The following is an 18094-nucleotide window of genomic DNA, read 5'->3' as shown; positions in this document are numbered from 1 at the left end:
TGTTCATTTCTAGGGGGGCTGCAGGGGGTATGGAGCCCCTATTCTTGTGATCGGTGGGAGTCCCAGCGGTAGGACCCCCACCGATCTAATAATTAGGATAGGGGATAATGTAATCTAACCGGAATACCTATAGAATTGAATGGAGCAGGCGCACGCATGCCCTGTGGATAGGGGATAATTTAAAGGGGTTGTCCGGCCATGTATATTGATGACCTATGGTCAGGGTAGGTCATCAATATCAGATTGGCGGGGTCTGACACCCGGCACCCCTACCAATGAGCTGTTTGAAGAGGAAGTGGCGCTTCATTGCACTGCTCTTCATCTCAGAAATGTTGGCGGTGCAGTGTAATGACGAGTACCTGCTCCTTTGTAATTACACTACACCGAATACTGTAAGAGGACAGCAGCACCCACTGAATTGTCCCCCATCTCAGAATTTTTTAATGCGTCTGTGCAGCTGGAAGGGAGAACCGCCTTTAGATAAAATATTGCATATTATAGGTGACATATACTTTTTTTAAAGTTGTCTGTCAGCAGTTTTGCCCATGCTAAACTGCTGGCCGCGTGAGTTGGAGGCTGGGGAGAGCAGTCTGACAGCACGTCTCATCAGTAGCAGTCTACCAAGGTCCCACCTAGTTATGTTCTAGCATGGGTTACCGGTATGCTACCTGAGCGCTGTAGAGAACCTGTGTAATACCAGAATATTGTGAGATAGTTTGCTGTGGTTACTTTTGTATTAATGGCATGTCTTTCTCATCATTCCTTCTAGGATGGCAGCCAAGATGGTTTCTTCTTTGTGGAGGAATTCTTTCTTATTATGACTCGAGGGAAGATGCATGGAAGGGGTGTAAGGGAAGCATCAAGATGGCTGTCTGTGAAATTCAAGGTAATTCTTGGAAATGCATGATTCTGTAGAATTGCTGATTTTTCTGGAGGAAGCCACAGCCAGTCCAGGGAAGTGAAGAATGACATGGTGGCCATCCATGTAATATATGAGTGACGTGTGCCCTCCAGAGCCCCCGTTCTCTCTTAGGTCTCATAGGGTTCCTGAGTAGGGTTTTGCCGCCTCCATGAGACAACCCCATTAATGAAAATGTGGCTACAAAAACAAGCATATTGTCAATATGGGATTGTGTATATTCTGTAGTCATGGTGGGTGCCCCCTGAGAGTAGTGTCTGGCTGCTGTGGGTGGGCGGCCCACCTTCTGAGAGGGGTTATGTCTGATGGTAGAACTCCTTTATTGCTGGTGGGCAGGTAGCAGAGGTCAGTGACTGCTTATGTGTATTTCCATGACTTTCTTGTATATCTTTGAGCTTGATCTTGTTTATATACAAACCTCTTGCTGATAAAAACACATCTTTCCCAAGAGACACAGTTTAATTGGAGTTTGTGGCTAATGTTTCCCAGGAGCCAATATAAAGGTTTTGTTTCTGTTCAAAATCCTAATATGCAGACAAATGGGGTTACACTTATTAGAGACGAATTAAGTCATTAAAGGGATTATCCAAAAAAGCCCTCCAATATGCCGCCCCCCTTCCTGAATATACTTGCCTGGGTCCCTGGTCCCCACACCACCACCGCTGCTGCTTCTCTCCGTGCACAGATGAAAACATCCGGTGTCGGGGGTGGGGGTGGGTGGGTAGTGGAGCAGCCATTGAGAGGCGGGTACGGGAATGAGCCTTCCTAGCATCGCGGGTGACGCTAGGAAGGCTCGTCCCCGCCTGCCATTGGCTGCTCCCCCTCGACACTGGATGTTTTCATCGGTGCGGGGACCAGGAGCGGCGCAGGAAGCGGGTACCCAGGTAAGTATATTCAGTGTGGGGGGCCCGGCATATTCGGGGGCTTTTTATAGGATTGGATAACCCCTTTAAGTGAAGCTCTACTTTACAGACATAGGATTGAATGTGATGATGTCAGAATGCTTATCTTTAGAAGGTTGTCTGTTGGATAACCCGCATTACTGGCCATAACATAACCCATAGAGGAGATCTGTAAGGCCTCTTTCACACTTGCGTTGTCCGGATCCGGCGTGTACTCCACTTGCCGGAATTACACTCCGGATCCGGAAAAACGCAAGTGTACTGAAAGCATTTGAAGACGGAACCGTCTTCCAAATGCGTTCAGTGTTACTATGGCACCCAGGACGCTATTAAAGTCCTGGTTGCCATAGTAGTAGTGGGGAGCGGTATACTTACAGTCCGTGCGGCTCCCCGGGCGCTCCAGAATGACGTCAGAGCGCCCCATGCGCATGGATGACGTGATCCATGTGATCACATGATCCATGCGCTTGGGGCGCCCTGACGTCACTCTGGAGCGCCCGGGGAGCCGCACAGACGGTAAGTATACTGCTCCCCCGCTCCCCACTACACTTTACCATGGCTGCCAGGACTTTAGCGTCCCGGCAGCCATGGTAACCACTCTGAAAAAGCTAAATGTCGGATGCGGCAATGCGCCGAAACGACGTTTAGCTTAAGGCCGGATCCGGATCAATGCCTTCCAATGGGCATTAATTCCGGATCCGGCCTTGCGGCAAGTGTTCCGGATTTTTGGCCGGAGCAAAAAGCGCAGCATGCTGCAGTATTTTCTCCGGCCAACAAACGTTCCGTTCCGGAACTGAAGACACCCTGATGCATCCTGAACGGATTTCTCTCCATTCAGAATGCATTAGGATAATCCTGATCAGGATTCTTCCGGCATAGAGCCCCGACGACGGAACTCTATGCCGGAAGACAACAACGCAGGTGTGAAAGAGCCCTTAAGCTTCTACAACAGTTTTCTGGTGTACAAAAGTCACAGATTTTTTCGCCAGTCCTGATTTGCAACTTTAGCGTTTTTCTGACACCTTCACCACTTTTCCAAGAAGGACCTCTGCAGCCCGACTCGTTTTTGGTGTAACAGCTGAAAATGTGGCACTCGTTTTCAGTAGTGTTTACAGTAGTTTTCTATTATTTCGACCATATATGATTTATATTCATAAAGGGTAGCCCCACAAACTACATTTATCACCTACCCACGTGATCACAGGTCTTTGAATCCCCTGGGTGAATGGAGCGATAGTGCTGAAGTGTGCCCTCCACTCCATTACAGAGGTTCTCCAGGCCTATACCTAAAATGACTCTTTGCTAACCTGTGGTGAGAAGACACTTTGTACAGTACTTACCCGACCAGTTCCGCAATCCCAGTCGGGATGACTTGACCACCCGATTGACTGAGAGTTCTTCCTCTGACATCATGACTGGATGTGCTCCGAATGGAAAAAAAAAGGCGCGGTCCTGAAATGAGAGGAAGAACCATGAGTCAGTCAGGCGTTCACACGATGTCAGATGGAATTGTGTCAGATGCTCAAAGTGTCTTCTCTCCACAGTTTGGCTGAAAGAAACATTTTAGGTACAGGCCCGAAGAATCCCTAGTGGAGATAGCAGAGCGCTGCATCCGGCAGTCGGATAGACAGTCAATGGTGGTCATGCATTCACACAGGGGACTCGGACACAGTGGTTGGGTTCCCAGCATTCAAACCCCTAGTGATCATACACTTATCTATCCTGTGAGTACACAAAGAACAGATGAAGCAGCACTCCAAAAAATGAGTGAAAAGAGTGCTGGAACTGCTTTATTCACCCCTAACCTCAACCTTTCAGCCCAGCGCAATGAGGCCTTTCTCAAGCTATCACTGTCCTGCGGGTAGTTGTAAAATGTTGTTCCTGGGCCAACCTTTACCTATTTTAGCTTGTCTGGCCACAATTTGTTTTTAAAGGAATTGTTTCCCAAAGATGAAGCCATCTCAGCCATTGGTCATCACCACTTGGGTTCTCTGACTTGAAACCACTTCTGACCAGACATGCAGCAGCCACCACTGGGAAAATGGACGTGTCCTAATGAATCTACCAGAATGAAAGCTGTTCTCACAAAAGATACAACCACTTAGAGAGCATTACTCCCTAAAATATAACAAAAACGCCATATACACCGACCATAGAGTTGCTTTTCTTCTGATTCTGGATTTCTAACAAACATGGCTGTCCTTACAGCTTCCACAGAGATAGATGTCTTCTAGTTTTTATAGACTATTGAAAGGCAAATCTGTTTGGTTATCTGGTAATACTCCAACCATTTGCAGTTCAGGTCCCCAGACGAGTGCCAGTCCCAACAGGGCTTGTATTGTCATCAAGATTTTACAGAAATGCACATCAGTTACAAATGGCTGAATGGAGCATGTAGCAAGTCAACAGAAGTGGACAATTCCAGGACCTAGTCAAATGTATTTTTCTTTTTATTCTATATTTTTTTATTTCGTAAAAGTTCTTTAAAGGGGTTGTCTCACTTCAGCAAATAGCATTTATTATGTAGAAAAAGTTTAATACAAGGCACTTACTAATGCATTGTGATTGTCCATATTGCCTCCTTTTCTGGCTAGACTGATTTTTTCCATCACATTATACTCTTCTCATTTCCAGGGTTATGACCACCTTTCAGTCCAGCATCGGTGGCCGTGCTTGTACACTATAGGAAAAAGCGCTGGCCTATGTGCACTCCTATTGTCCCGGCCACCGGAGAGGCCAGTGCTTTTTCCTATAGTGTGCAGGCACAGCCACCGATGCTGGATTGAAAGGTGGTCGTAACCATGGAGACGAGAGGTGTATCATGTGATGGAAAAATTTGTCTAGCCTGCAAAGGAAGCAATATGGATAATAACAATACATTAGTAAGTGCCTTGTATTAACTTTCTCTACATAATAAATGCCACTTGCTGAAGTGAGACAACCCCTTTAAGGGTAACGAAACTTATGATGAAAACGTGAAGGGACAGCAGTGCTGCTCCGATCACTGACTTTCAGATCATGCAGAGAACGGATCCCATATGCTCTCTGTGGATCCATACTCCATGAAAGTAAACGGGGCTGGGAGGGAGCACTCTTAGCAGCACTGCTGCCCCTTCACGTTTTCATCAAAGTTTTAGTTACCCTTTAAATATTTGGCATTTTTTTTACTCGTCCACAAGATCATGTAAATGCACACAATGCCCTGTATATTGTATGAATGTATACATTTCTGCTCCGACAGTGCATTCCACGGATAATACTCGGATGGATCTAGCGATTCCAGGGGAGCAGTACTTCTATCTGAAAGCCAGGACGGCAGCAGAACGACAACAGTGGCTTGTCGCATTGGGTTCTGCAAAAGCCTGTATAACAGACATCAGAACAAAGAAGGAGAAAGGTAAGTGTTTCATATCACATCATAATCCCCTCACTCACCCCCACTGCTCATGTTCCTGTGCTTCCCAGGTCCCAGTCGGTCTCTATTTCCTGGTCCCTCTCAACCCACAGGAGATAACCACTTAGCCAGTTCCGCTAGGCACAGCGGCTACCCAGGAAGCACTGACACAGGAGCGATAAGGAAATGACCTACTGGAGAACCTCTTTAATCCCTTTTAGTGGTGCTTTACTGCAGATGTATCCATTGAATGACACAGGAGCTGCAGGTGCCACCCAATGGTGCTCCAGTCCCAGCCATTGAACTCCTTAGATGCTGCAGTCAATAACAACTGCATCATCTAAGTGGTTTGTCAAAGGGAGGGTGCACCTTCTGCCCCCATCGGTCGCTCGGGAGCACTTTATCTCCACATTGATAGTTGCCATGGCACCTGGGAGTCTAGCTATGGACATGTGCGTGTTTCTGCATGTTATACTGCACGTTCTAAAGCTATATAGAAGCAATCAAATGATTGCATTGTGGAGTCCTCTAGTGGGACTAAAAATAAGTTAATAAAGTTTAATAAGGTTTTTTGTGTGTCCTCATTTAAAAAAAAAATATATTTTTTATTTTTTTTCTTTAAAAAGTGAAACACAAAATGAATAATACACATATATGGTATCGCAGGAATCATAACAACCCATAGAATAAAGTGAACATTATTTAAATTGCATGGTGAATGTTATTAAAAAAAACAATGGCAGAATTGCTATTTCTTTCATCCGCCCCTCAAAAAAAAATTAAATAAATCAATAATCCCTGGGCCATTTGTTCGCTTGGGACCCCATCTGTGAGTGTGAGTGGCTGCTGCTGGGCCACACGTGGCTTCCCCTGGCAACATCAGATTTTTGGGCTAGATTTCTATTTAAAAAGGGGTTTTAAAGAAAATGACTGATTGTAAAATCTGTTGCAGTTTATTATTTGGTTGCCCATCTAGGGGAAATGATCTTTCTTGTTTGTACATAGAAAAAATTATGAATTTTCTATACATAGAAGAGATGGCAACCATTTTGCTCCTAAACTTTTAGACGTGGCTACCAGAGGCGCCCACGTTATTTTTTCTGAGCCTGGAGCCCTGGCGTAAATGGAATAGTGGTCACATCTTGACATTCCTTCCATGTAGATGGAGCCCACAGGGGTGTGGAAATTTTAAAAAAACAAATTGTCGAAGGACTAAAGCGGGGGCTCGATCTACTTGTCCCTCATGACAATCTACTTGTCCTGATACAAAAAAATTTTTAAAATCAAAACCATATTTCAATGCACCGCCACGCCTCCTTATGCAGGGAGGTGGCTGGCTTGCGTTCCAGTCTTTGTGGTGTGAAATGACTCTAAGTTTAGTCCTCGTTCACACCAGATGATTCTGTCCAGAATGCACTACATCGCGGCCGGCTCACTATATTGTGGGGCAGTAGGGGGCGTGACGATCCATTGAAGTGAATGGCACCGTAGCCGCAGGCGATCAGATGCACGGGATCGCAAGGCACAATTATGCCTGATGTCCGGTCAAAATGGCATTTTGTTTGGACTGGACTGCAGGCATAATGTACCTTGCGATCCTGTGCAGCCGATCGCATTGCAGCCGTTGGGCATGGTTATGGTGCCAATCACTTCAACAGACCACTACGCCCCCTCTTGCCCCACAATATGGTTAGCTGGTGCGGTGCAGTGCATTTTGGACAGCACTGCCTGGTGTGAACGAGGCCTTAATGTGATCACAGCTCCCTGTCAGAGGTCGGGTGCCGGGAATGTTTCTACCCCCCACCGTATTAAAATCATTGGTGGGCAGTGCGCCATTCCCCCCTAATAATTGGTGGCAGCGGCAGTTCCGATCTGAGTCCCAGTGGAGTCCGATCGCTTACCATGGCAGCCAGGACGCTACTGAAGTCCTGTTGCCATGGTCAGTTACTCAGCAGCATTATACTTACATGTGCTGTGGCCACCCGGCGCTCCTTCTTCTTGTAACTCAAGGTCTGTGCAGCGCATTGCTTATGCTTATAGCCCCTCCCATAACCATGGGAACACCTCGGGTTTAGAATATACAATCGGATCGGAGTTTTCTCCAATCTGATGGTATATTTTAACTTCAAGCGTCCCCATCACCATGGGAACACCTCTCCACGCCCAGCTTGTCGCCGATCCACTGCTCTGGTAAACAAAGCCATCTCAGCCCTGCTACTTGCCCGCAGCAGGGCTAAGCTATTGAACAAACTACCTGCCCGGCGCCCGGAACTGCATGTCCCAGGCGTCGGTCGATACGATTTCCACACCCCTGATGCCCAGTATACTTTAGTCCTTGATGTAATTAATTCCCAATCACCATTATAATGGTATATATTTCACGTGGCGCAGTGGAGACGCTTAGGATTCCTCCTCGCTGCATATGTCTGATGCCACATCTGTTAAACTGCAGATTACACGTTTTAATCAGAAGATGAAATCTCCGAATTGGTGACCTGCCACCTCCTCAAATCCCGTGCTTCAGACAGGATATTATTCCGTAGTAAGCAAACTTTCTGCAGCCGGTTATGACCTATATTATTTAAATTCCACTTTTCCTTAGATGAGTGATGTATTTTGACTGTATTACGTCAGCTCATGATTTAATGTCTACATGGGAAAGATTTAGTAATAGCTCAGAAAATAGGATGCATGAAGTTTGCCCCAATAAATTTTTTATTTATTTTTTGTTCCAGTAAAATGATGTATAAGTGGTAAGACGTCCTCATTGTGTCCCAGATATAATGTTTCAGACATCGCAAGGACAGTGATTATTCCTGCTGACATTTGTATGGAGCGGGAAAAAAAAAGAAAGGAGAATCTGTACAGAATAATGAAGAAGCTTAAAGGACATCTGTCAGCAGATTTGTACCTAAGAACCGGACTGACCAGTTGTATGTGCACTTGGCAGCTGAAGGTGTCTGTTTTGGTCCCATGTTCATATGTGTCCTCATTGCTGAGAATAATTATGTTTTAATATATGCAAATGAGCCTCTAGAAGCAGCGGGGGCGTTGCCGTTCCACTTAGAAGCTCTGCTCTCTCTGCAGCTGCTGTGCCCTCTGCACTTTGATTGACAGGACCAGGTAGGCGTGATTAAGTTTTTACTGCCTGTCAATCAAAGTGGTCAGGATGTGGCAGTTGCAGAGAAAGCAGAGCCTCTAGGTGTAACGACAACGCCCCTGTTGCTCCTAGAGACTCATTTGCATGTATTAAAACATAATTTTCTCAGCAATCTGGCTACTTATGAACATGGGACCAACACAGATGCCTTCAGCTGCCAAGCGCACATACAGCAGGTCAGCCAGTTTCATAGTTTCAAATCTGCTGACAGGTACCCCTTAAAGGGGTTGTCTGAGTTATTTTTTTTGTTCTTTGTATGTTTCTAACTAGGCAAATGTAAGGACTTTACAATTCACTTACTTTATCTCCAGTGGCTGGTTTCTCAGATTTCACTGAGGGTCACATGACCTGTGATGTCAGCCTCTCTCCCTGCTCTGATGATGTTTCCGGCACAAGAGAGCAGATATGTGCCTGTACACCCCCCTGCACTGCCAGCTGCTGCTTATTGCTCTCTCCCTGGATTCTTACGGAAAAACATTAACCCCTTCAGCTGCACAGACTCAGGGCTGAAGGCTTTACTGAGTAGCTGCAGGCAGTGCGGAGACAAATGCTGGGCACCGTTGCTGACAGATGAGTTCTGCAGAGCATTGCACAAGAACAGGTAGGGGGTTAGATCCTCTGTGTATCAGCAGTGTTATTGTACAGCTGGGACTTGTAGTCCTACACATACAACATGCTGCTGAGTGTCCCAGCAGGCAGACATGTCACTTCGGGGCAACACTTGTATCCACTCCCTTAGCAGAGCAGGAGGAGGGGCAGAGATTGTTGTTATTGCAGGTAAACAAAGGGCCAGAAGAGAACCAGGGAAATGAGGAAATAGATATTTTTTTGCCTAAAACTTGCTTAGCTTAGTTCTATATTGCTGCCCATCAGATTTACAGTGCTAGATTTTTCTCGGACAACCCCTTTAAGCTTTTAAATTTCACAGCATATTCATTATTTGCACGGAAAAGTCACAGATTAGCCCCATTAAATGGCTGATGCGCCAGGCCCGCAGGCACATCCATGGCAAAAATCCAAGTCCGACTCAGATTTCTGCTGTAGATTCTTTAAAAGAAAATCCACACCAAGTTTGCCATAGGCAGATCTGACACGTCTGAGCATTCCCTCGAATCAAAGGAACCCCCAGGGGTGCCATAACACGTATGTAATGCCAATGTCTAGACACGTAAGAATATTTTTAAAACTGATTCCAGTACTAACCTAGTAAATGAATATGTCCTGGTGGGACAGCCCCTCTTCATGGTGACGCAAGGGATATTTTCACTAGCATTCTGCTATGACCTCATTAGTGGTTTTATATTATTAATATTCTTTTATTACTGTATGTATTTATGCAGTTTTTTTTTCTTCCACAGACTTTAGTGACAGCACAGAATCTCTTAAAAAAAAGATGTCCGAACTAAGGCTGTACTGCGATATCTTGGTCCAGCAAGTGAATAAGACGAAAGACGGCTCTGTTCTAGGCACATCTGAATCTCTGGTATGTACCCCTGAGCCGGCCGTGTTTCCTGTGCTTGCAATCTGTCTTCAGAGCTAGACACGTGGTAGTGGTGAATGAGGCTGGGTTTCCACGTTCAGGTTTTCTGATGCAGTTTTTTTTTTTTTGCCAAAACCAGGAGTGAATTCAGAAAAGAGGCGAGGTAGTATCTGTCTTTTATACTTGCGCTCCTTTTATGATCCGCTCCTGGTTTTGGCTTCAAAAACTGCATCACAACAATAAGTCTAATAGCCAAATGGCACCTGCTGTTATTGTTCACTTGTGATCTGTTTCTAGATTTCGTCTACTTGGCGACCAATGCATTGTAATAGCACAAAGGTTTACCAGTTCTGTAAAGGCTGATTGTCATTAGTATACATCCCATTGCACTTTCCACTACTACTTCTATATTTGTAACCCGTATCGCCTACGTTGCTGTTATATATTCAAAATGATAATAAAAAGAAAAAAAAAAGAAAGATTTTGAAAAAGAAAACCTGAACATGGAAACCCAGCCTAAGGATGCAGCCACATAGTCGGGCTTTTTAATGCAGATTTTGAAGCCATAATCAGGTTGGGATCATAGCAGGAGATAAAGTATTAAATGGGTTGTGCAAGAATGTGGGGGTTTTGGCAAACCCTCCACTTGGCCGAACCTGTAGAGGAAAGATGACCTACCTACTTCCCAGTACTGGTTCCCTGCTCCTTTTCTTCCAGGCCTGCAATGCTACACTGGGCTCCCTCGATGTCGGCATCCAGTTTGACATTTTCGCAGGCAATCACTGGCCGCAGCGGAAACCAGATCCACTCGCATCATGTGGACTTTATGATGTAACTGCCGTGGCCAGTGATTGGCTGCGGCAATGTCAAACCAGATGTTGACATCGAGGGAGCCCAGCAGAGCATTGCAGGCTGGAGGAGAAGAAGCAGGGAACCGGCGCTGGGAAGCAGGTAAGTCATCTTTCCTTTACAGGTCTGGCTAAGTGGGGTGTTCCTTCCCCCCATTCCTTTAAGAACAGATGCAACTTCTCCACAATTTTATTTTTTTTCAATCCACTCCCGGTTTTGGCTTTAAAAACTGCATCAAAAAACCTGAACACGTGGCTGTACCCTTAGTGTTGGCCGTAAATTTCTACTCCTGTAAGCAAAATCTCATAAACCTGTGTCTCATAGATAAGCCCTTCTCTGAATGTAGTGATTTCATTAGTGTATCCAACCTTTCTCAGTTTCTCCACTGGGATGTACGTATAACGTACATCCCAGCTGAATCTCTTTTTGAATCAGGCAATGGACTTTGCCATTGTAGGATTGACATGAAACTTCTCATTCCTCTTCTAAGAGAGGTTCTACAGGACCTTGAGTGAATTAATCTTAATATGTGCTTGGGGAAGCCATTCCTCGACAAGTCAGTTAGGGTTTAGCGGCGTGAGGGGCGACCTATTAGGCAGTTAATTTTAAGGTTATTGGTGATTGGTATAAAGAGAACCACTTTGTAACAGGAAATGTGTTTTTGCCGTTGTAATAGGAGGACCTTAATATGGGAGCTCTTTTGAAGTCAACATGCAATACCTTCCTGAAAACCCTGGAGGAGTGCATGAAGATTGCAAATAACACCTTCACCTCTCGCCTCATGTACACCAGTCCCCCCGAATCTCCTCATCTCTCTGCCCTTAGACCGAACAAGGTAGTGTTTGACAGCCCGCATTAGTCATAAGCTGCATGGATAGCCTCCTAAAAGCGTCCGCTGGGAAGTCAAGGTCATAAACTTGGCAATGTGTGTTTTTATGGTTAGTGATTGCAAGTCATGTGTCTGTGCCTGAAAAGAAAGAAAAAGACCAGAAAAATTTAGGTTGAGTTCCCCTATGGGCTTACATATGCGCTTTGAACTCTGGCAGTCTGTTCCAGCGGAGGAAAAGACTGCTGGAGTTCCCTTTATCTAGCATAGCCGGATACCATTGTGCACTGCCGGATCCCCATTCACTGTAATGGGATCTGCCCGCTTTCCGGTATATATGCCGACTTTCAACCAGACAAAAAATGCTGCGTGTAGTATTTTTTTGTCCGGCTGAAAGCCGGCCTGTATGCCAGATGCAGCGAATTCCGTCAGTCTGTTCCTCCGCCGGAAGAGACGGATGTGCGCATGTGAACCCAGCCTTAAAGGGGTCATCCTGAGGATAGGTCATCAATATGAAAAGAGAATTTCTCATTAGGATAAAATATCTTCAAACTAAGGCTACGTTCACATGTGTTTTTGGTGTCCGCATCCGTTTGAATAATGCAACTGGCTGCATCCGCATCATTGAAAATGAATGGGGACAAAACTGGGGACAAACCTCCGGTTTTGAGATCCTCTGCTGGATCTCCATACCGGAAAGGAAAATGCAGATGTGAAAGCAGCCTAAGTCTCATCCTCTTAGGAGCAGGGGATATTCTTCCCTTCTTGAGTGATGTCCATAAGCCTTAACATGGCATATCTATATAACGTGTCTTTCAGGGTATAATTCCATGGTGCGGACGGTCCATGCCCACCGTGGTAAGATCATGCGATCATAGTTTGTAGGTGGGTGTGGCTCGCACACATGGGGCCAGCCGCATCATGGAGTTGAACCTTTAATATTAGGGCATCTACAGTTGCAAGAAAAAGTATGTGAACCCTTTGGAAGGATATGGATTTCTGCACAAATTGGTCATAAAATGTGATCTGATCTTCATCTAAGTCACAACAATAGACAATCACAGTCTGCTTAAACTAATAACACACAAAGAATTAAATGTTACCATGTTTTTATTGAACACACCATGTAAACATTCACAGTGCAGGTGGAAAAAGTATGTGAACCCTTAGATTTAATAACTGGTTGAACCTCCTTTGGCAGCTATAACTTCAACCAAACATTTCCTGTAGTTGCAGATCAGACGTGCACAACGGTCAGACGTAATTCTTGACCATTCCTCTTTACAGAACTGTTTCAGTTCAGCAATATTCTTGGGATGTCTGGTGTGAATCGCTTTCTTGAGGTCATGCCACAGTATCTCAATCGGGTTGAGGTCAGGACTCTGACTGGGCCACTCCAGAAGGTGTTTTTTCTTCTGTTTAAGCCATTCTGTTGTTGATTTACTTCTATGCTTTGGGTCGTTGTCCCGTTGCAACACCCATCTTCTGTTGAGCTTCAGCTGGTGGACAGATGGCCTTAAGTTCTCCTGCAAAATGTCTTGATGAACTTGGGAATTCATTTTTCCTTCGATGATAGCAATCCGTCCAGGCCCTGACGCAGCAATCCGTCCAGGCCCCCACCACCATACTTCACAGTTGGGATGAAGTTTTGATGTTGGTGTGCTGTGCCTCTTTTTCTCCACACAGTGTTGTGTGTTTTTTCCAAACAACTCAACTTTGGTTTCATCTGTCCACAGAATATTTTGCCAGTACTGCTGTGGAACATCCAGGTGCTCTTACGCAAAGTGTAAACGTGCAGCAATGTATTTTTTGGACAGCAGTGGCTTCCTCTGTGGTATCCTCCCATGAAATACATTCTTGTTTAGTGTTTTACGTATCGTAGATTCGCTAACAGGGATGTTAGCATATGCCAGAGACTTTTGTAAGTCTTTAGCTGACACTCTAGGATTCTTCTTCACCTCATTGAACAGTCTGCGCTGTGCTCTTGCAGTCATCTTTACAGGACGGCCACTCCTAGGGAGAGTAGCAGCAGTGCTGAACTTTCTCCATTTATAGACAATTTGTCTTACTGTGGACTGATGAACAGCAAGGCTTTTGGAGATAATTTTTTAAACCTTTCCAGCTTTATGCAAGTCAACAATTCTTAATCGTAGGTCTTCTGAGAGCTCTTTTGTGCGAGGCATCATTCACATCAGGCAATGCTTCTTGTGAAAAGCAAACCCAGAACTGGTGTGTGTTTTTTATAGGGCAGGGCAACTGTAACCAACACCTCCAATCTCATCTCATTGATTGGACTCCAGTTGGCTGACACCTCACTCCAATTAGCTCTTGGAGATGTCATTAGTCTAGGGGTTCACATACTTTTTCCACCTGCACTGTGAACGTTTACATGGTGTGTTCAATAAAAACATGGTAACATTTACAGGGAGTGCAGAATTATTAGGCAAGTTGTATTTTTGAGGATTCATTTTATTATTGAACAACAACCATGTTCTCAATGAACCCCAAAAACTCATTAATATCAAAGCTGAATATTTTTGGAAGTAGTTTTTAGTTTGTTTTTAGTTTTAGCTATTTTAGGGGGATATCTGTGTGTGCAGGTGACTATTACTGTGCATAATTATTAGGCAACTTAACAAAAAACAAATATATACCCATTTCAATTATTTATTTTTACCAGTGAAACCAATATAACATCTCAACATTCACAAATATACATTTCTGACATTCAAAAACAAAACAAAAACAAATCAGTGACCAATATAGCCACCTTTCTTTGCAAGGACACTCAAAAGCCTGCCATCCATGGATTCTGTCAGTGTTTTGATCTGTTCACCATCAACATTGCGTGCAGCAGCAACCACAGCCTCCCAGACACTGTTCAGAGAGGTGTACTGTTTTCCCTCCTTGTAAATCTCACATTTGATGATGGACCACAGGTTCTCAATATTTTGCATCCCTCTGCAAAATATCTCACTATTTTTGACTTTTCTGAGCCTGTCAAGTCCTTCTTTTGACCCATTTTGCCAAAGGAAAGGAAGTTGCCTAATAATTATGCACACCTAATATAGGGTGTTGATGTCATTAGACCACACCCCTTCTCATTACAGAGATGCACATCACCTAATATGCTTAATTGGTAGTAGGCTTTCGAGCCTATACAGCTTGGAGTAAGACAACATGCATAAAGAGGATGATGTGGTCAAAATACTCATTTGCCTAATAATTCTGCACGCAGTGTAATTCTTTGTGTGTTATTAGTTTAAACAGACTGTGATTGTCTATTGTTGTGACTTAGATGAAGATCAGATCACATTTTATGACCAATTTGTGCAGAAATCCATAGCATTTCAAAGGGTTCACATACTTTTTCTTGCAACTGTATAAGAATACTTCCACACCCTAATCAGGCAGCTGAGAATTTAGAGGGGAGGATGCAAATAATTTTTCGAAGCCTTGTTGGTGCACCAGATTCACTCCCTAAAAGGTCTGTTGCTGACCTACTCTCTTAAAGGGATCTGTTACTCTTGATTTAGGAGTAGGACTGAAGACTAGGAGTCCACATCGCTACTTTTTTTTAGTTCAGCTTTCCCCCCGTTCCCCCCACTGTGTACCCTTAAATCTCTTTTGTAATACGTTTTTAGATCTGCTAAGCTCGCACTCGGGTCCTCCCTTTTATGTCTGTCACTCCCAACAGGGTGAGAGGGGTGCAGTATAAAAATAAGGGTGCAGTATAAAAATAAACAGTAGTGATCTGGACTCCCTACCTGCAGTTATGGACACTAAATCCAGATGACAGATTCCCTGTAATTTTCATGGAACCACACGTTTGAAAGCGGTCTTTATAAAAACATAAAAGACGTACATGAGTGGTTAACAAAAAGAGCAAAAAATTAAAAGTAATTTCACATTTATAATCTACTTTTTTAAATAATTTTAGGTACGTCGATCTACCTTGTCCAGTCAGATTTCAGCACAAAGGTGTGTATAAAATAATACATTTACTAGGATTTGTAAAAAATGAAAATCAGATATCATATAGTACACGACAATCTATTTCTCACAAAGCTAGAACCAGCCCTGTACTTCACATGGTCCAGAGATCTCCCCATTCATTGCTCTGCTAGATTCTCTTCAGGCTGGCAGCTCATAGGGCATGTCCTTTCTGCTGCAGCTTTCTCCCTATGTCAGTTCAGAGGGCATGCCCTTTCTGCTGCAGCTTTCTCCCTATCTCCGTTCAGAGGGCGTGTCCTTTCTGTTGCAGCTTTCTCCCTATCTCAGTTCAGAGGGCATATCCTTTCTGCTGCAGCTTTCTCCCTATCTCCGTTCAGAGGGCATGTCCTTTCTGCTGCAGCTTTCTCCCTATCTCAGTTCAGAGGGCATGTCCTTTCTGCTGCTGTAATTGTCACTGCTACTGACAGTAGCTATGGCTGGTGGCAAGGATGGAACTTAGTGTGTGCGACCACCTCAGTAGGAGGATGTGCGCATTATTAAACAGATTAAACACCAGGGGGCACCATTGTAATGAATTATAGAGAATATCTCAAAACTGGAGCATTTTGCAAAAATAATTACGGTAGTGTTTCATGCTGATATATATTAAAGGCATTTAATGGTGTCACAACCCCTTTAATTTATTTTTGGAATTCTGTTTCAGAAGATCCAGATGTAAGATGAGGATAGTTGTAGTTTCTCCATTCTGAACCCCAATATTCCCCAGTAGTCATGCACACCCCTTGTTAGCTGAGGCATCATTCCTCAGTACTTGTTCTTCGGGCATGAACTGTCACTTTTCTGAGTATTTTATTGTATCACGAGATGATGTGTATGAGCTCCTGTTTTGTGTCTGTCTTTTCTCTAACAAATGTCCCATCATTTAATCCTTTAGGAAGATGGAGCGGAATAATAACATTGAAAATGGCTCTTTTACCGAGGAGACCAACCACTCTGACCATTCCGTAACTGAAAACATTCGTGTCCTTGGTATGGAAATTTCTGAGACTGTTCCTGCGTCTTCCACAGAGAAAGAAAAAGCTAAAGATTTACGAGGTAAAGACACAGATCTGTTGAACGGTGCTTATAATAAATAAATGTGCTTGTTAACCCCTTGGCACAAAGTGCTTTAAGTGCACACCAACAGGAGATTGCACGGCCAGTCCAGAGAAATCTACAGCCCCCTTTGTGATGCTGGGATGAGCGAGTTTCATATTTAGAAATTTGTTCACACTCCGTTTGGTGGTAAAAGGTGAATTTTTGTTAAGGATTCCATTACCACGGACTATAACACAATTCTATGCCTTTAGAGGCATTCCGTTATTCATTCCGTCATAATAGAAGTCTATGGCCTGCAAAACGGATCCTTTCCGTTTCCGTTATGCAGGGGAGTCCTCTGTTGCATAACGGAAACGGGACTGATCCGTTATGCAGCCCATAGATTTCTATTATGGCGGAATGAATAACGGAATGCCTCTAAAGGCATAGAATTGCTTTATGGTCCGTGGTAACGGAATCCATAACGCAATTCACCTCCAAACGAAGCGTGAACGAATTTCATAAGTGGAAATTCGCTCATCTCTAGCTGGGAATAATAGTCACGTAAATAGTAAACATGTAAAAAAAACTGTAAAAAAATATGGATGGGCACTCATATATGAAGATATAGGACGCAATTTATTCAAACATATAATGAATAACAATTTAATAAAATACACTAAATTAAAAATATAAATAAAAAATTGCAGATAAAAAATTGATGTTTTTTGGATAGAGGTGAAATAGCACAAAAAATCCTCACTGAATTTTCCCCATAGAATTCTGTGATTTTAGAGAAGGGGGGAGGACAGTTGTGCAATTGGTCTCAATCCAAACAGATGATAGTTCTCCTCCAAAACTGATAAATCAATTTGATACAAATTGCATAAATATCCAATTCATAAGAACACACTAAATATTGCATATATATCCTATATCCAAATATAAAATGCACGCATGTTCTATATTGCCACTGACTAATCTTATTTGTTAAAAGTGTGTCAAAAATTGAATACACAGATAGCGCTCCACATATGTAACTTTTATTTTGTACTTGATAGTCTTTTGCAAAGTGTATGCGGTCTTTGTTATATCAACAAAATGATGTTGCGATTCAACCGAATGGAGAATGTTAGCATAGAAAGTCCTTAGTGTGTTACTAAGTGCAATTCATTATTTCTCCTTTAAATAACTTAGTATTTTGCCTCATAAATTTTCTACCCAGTATCTGGGCTTACCTTTGCCTGGTTCTTTGTTTGCGGGGGCTTGCGAATAAGTTGCTACTCCGTATTGGGTGCCGGCGTCCCGACTATGGAGTTTGTCGCGTCCCACGTGTGCTTCCCAGCTGGTTTCAAGGGCTGGCTCGATATGAGAGTTACGCACTTGCAGCTTTAGGCGCAGGTCAGTGACGTATTGAGGTCTTTCTAAGGTAGCAGGAAACTTTTTATCTTCTTCTTTTGTAGTGCACTTGTGTCCATAGGAAACGGGGTATCTATCCAAGATTTCACACCAGACGCGTTTCATGGAGACGCT

General features: G+C 43.8%; 1 protein-coding gene across 1 annotated transcript in view; it reads left to right on the top strand.

The window, feature by feature from the left end:
- Positions 1-18094, top strand: part of PLEKHA8 (pleckstrin homology domain containing A8) — a 61547-nt gene that overhangs the window by 20554 nt on the left and 22899 nt on the right. The window contains exons 2-7 of the mRNA XM_040433565.1: positions 770-886; positions 5063-5218; positions 9734-9858; positions 11381-11539; positions 15471-15511; positions 16419-16579. Of these exons, the coding sequence (XP_040289499.1) occupies positions 770-886; positions 5063-5218; positions 9734-9858; positions 11381-11539; positions 15471-15511; positions 16419-16579 (759 nt within the window). The remainder of the gene's footprint in view (positions 1-769; positions 887-5062; positions 5219-9733; positions 9859-11380; positions 11540-15470; positions 15512-16418; positions 16580-18094) is intronic.

This window comes from Bufo bufo, chromosome 5 (genome assembly GCF_905171765.1).
Source record: "Bufo bufo chromosome 5, aBufBuf1.1, whole genome shotgun sequence".
Classification (NCBI taxonomy): Eukaryota; Metazoa; Chordata; class Amphibia; order Anura; family Bufonidae; genus Bufo; species Bufo bufo.
Note: the sequence above shows the minus strand (reverse complement) of the source record. Positions and strands in the feature narration are given on the sequence as shown.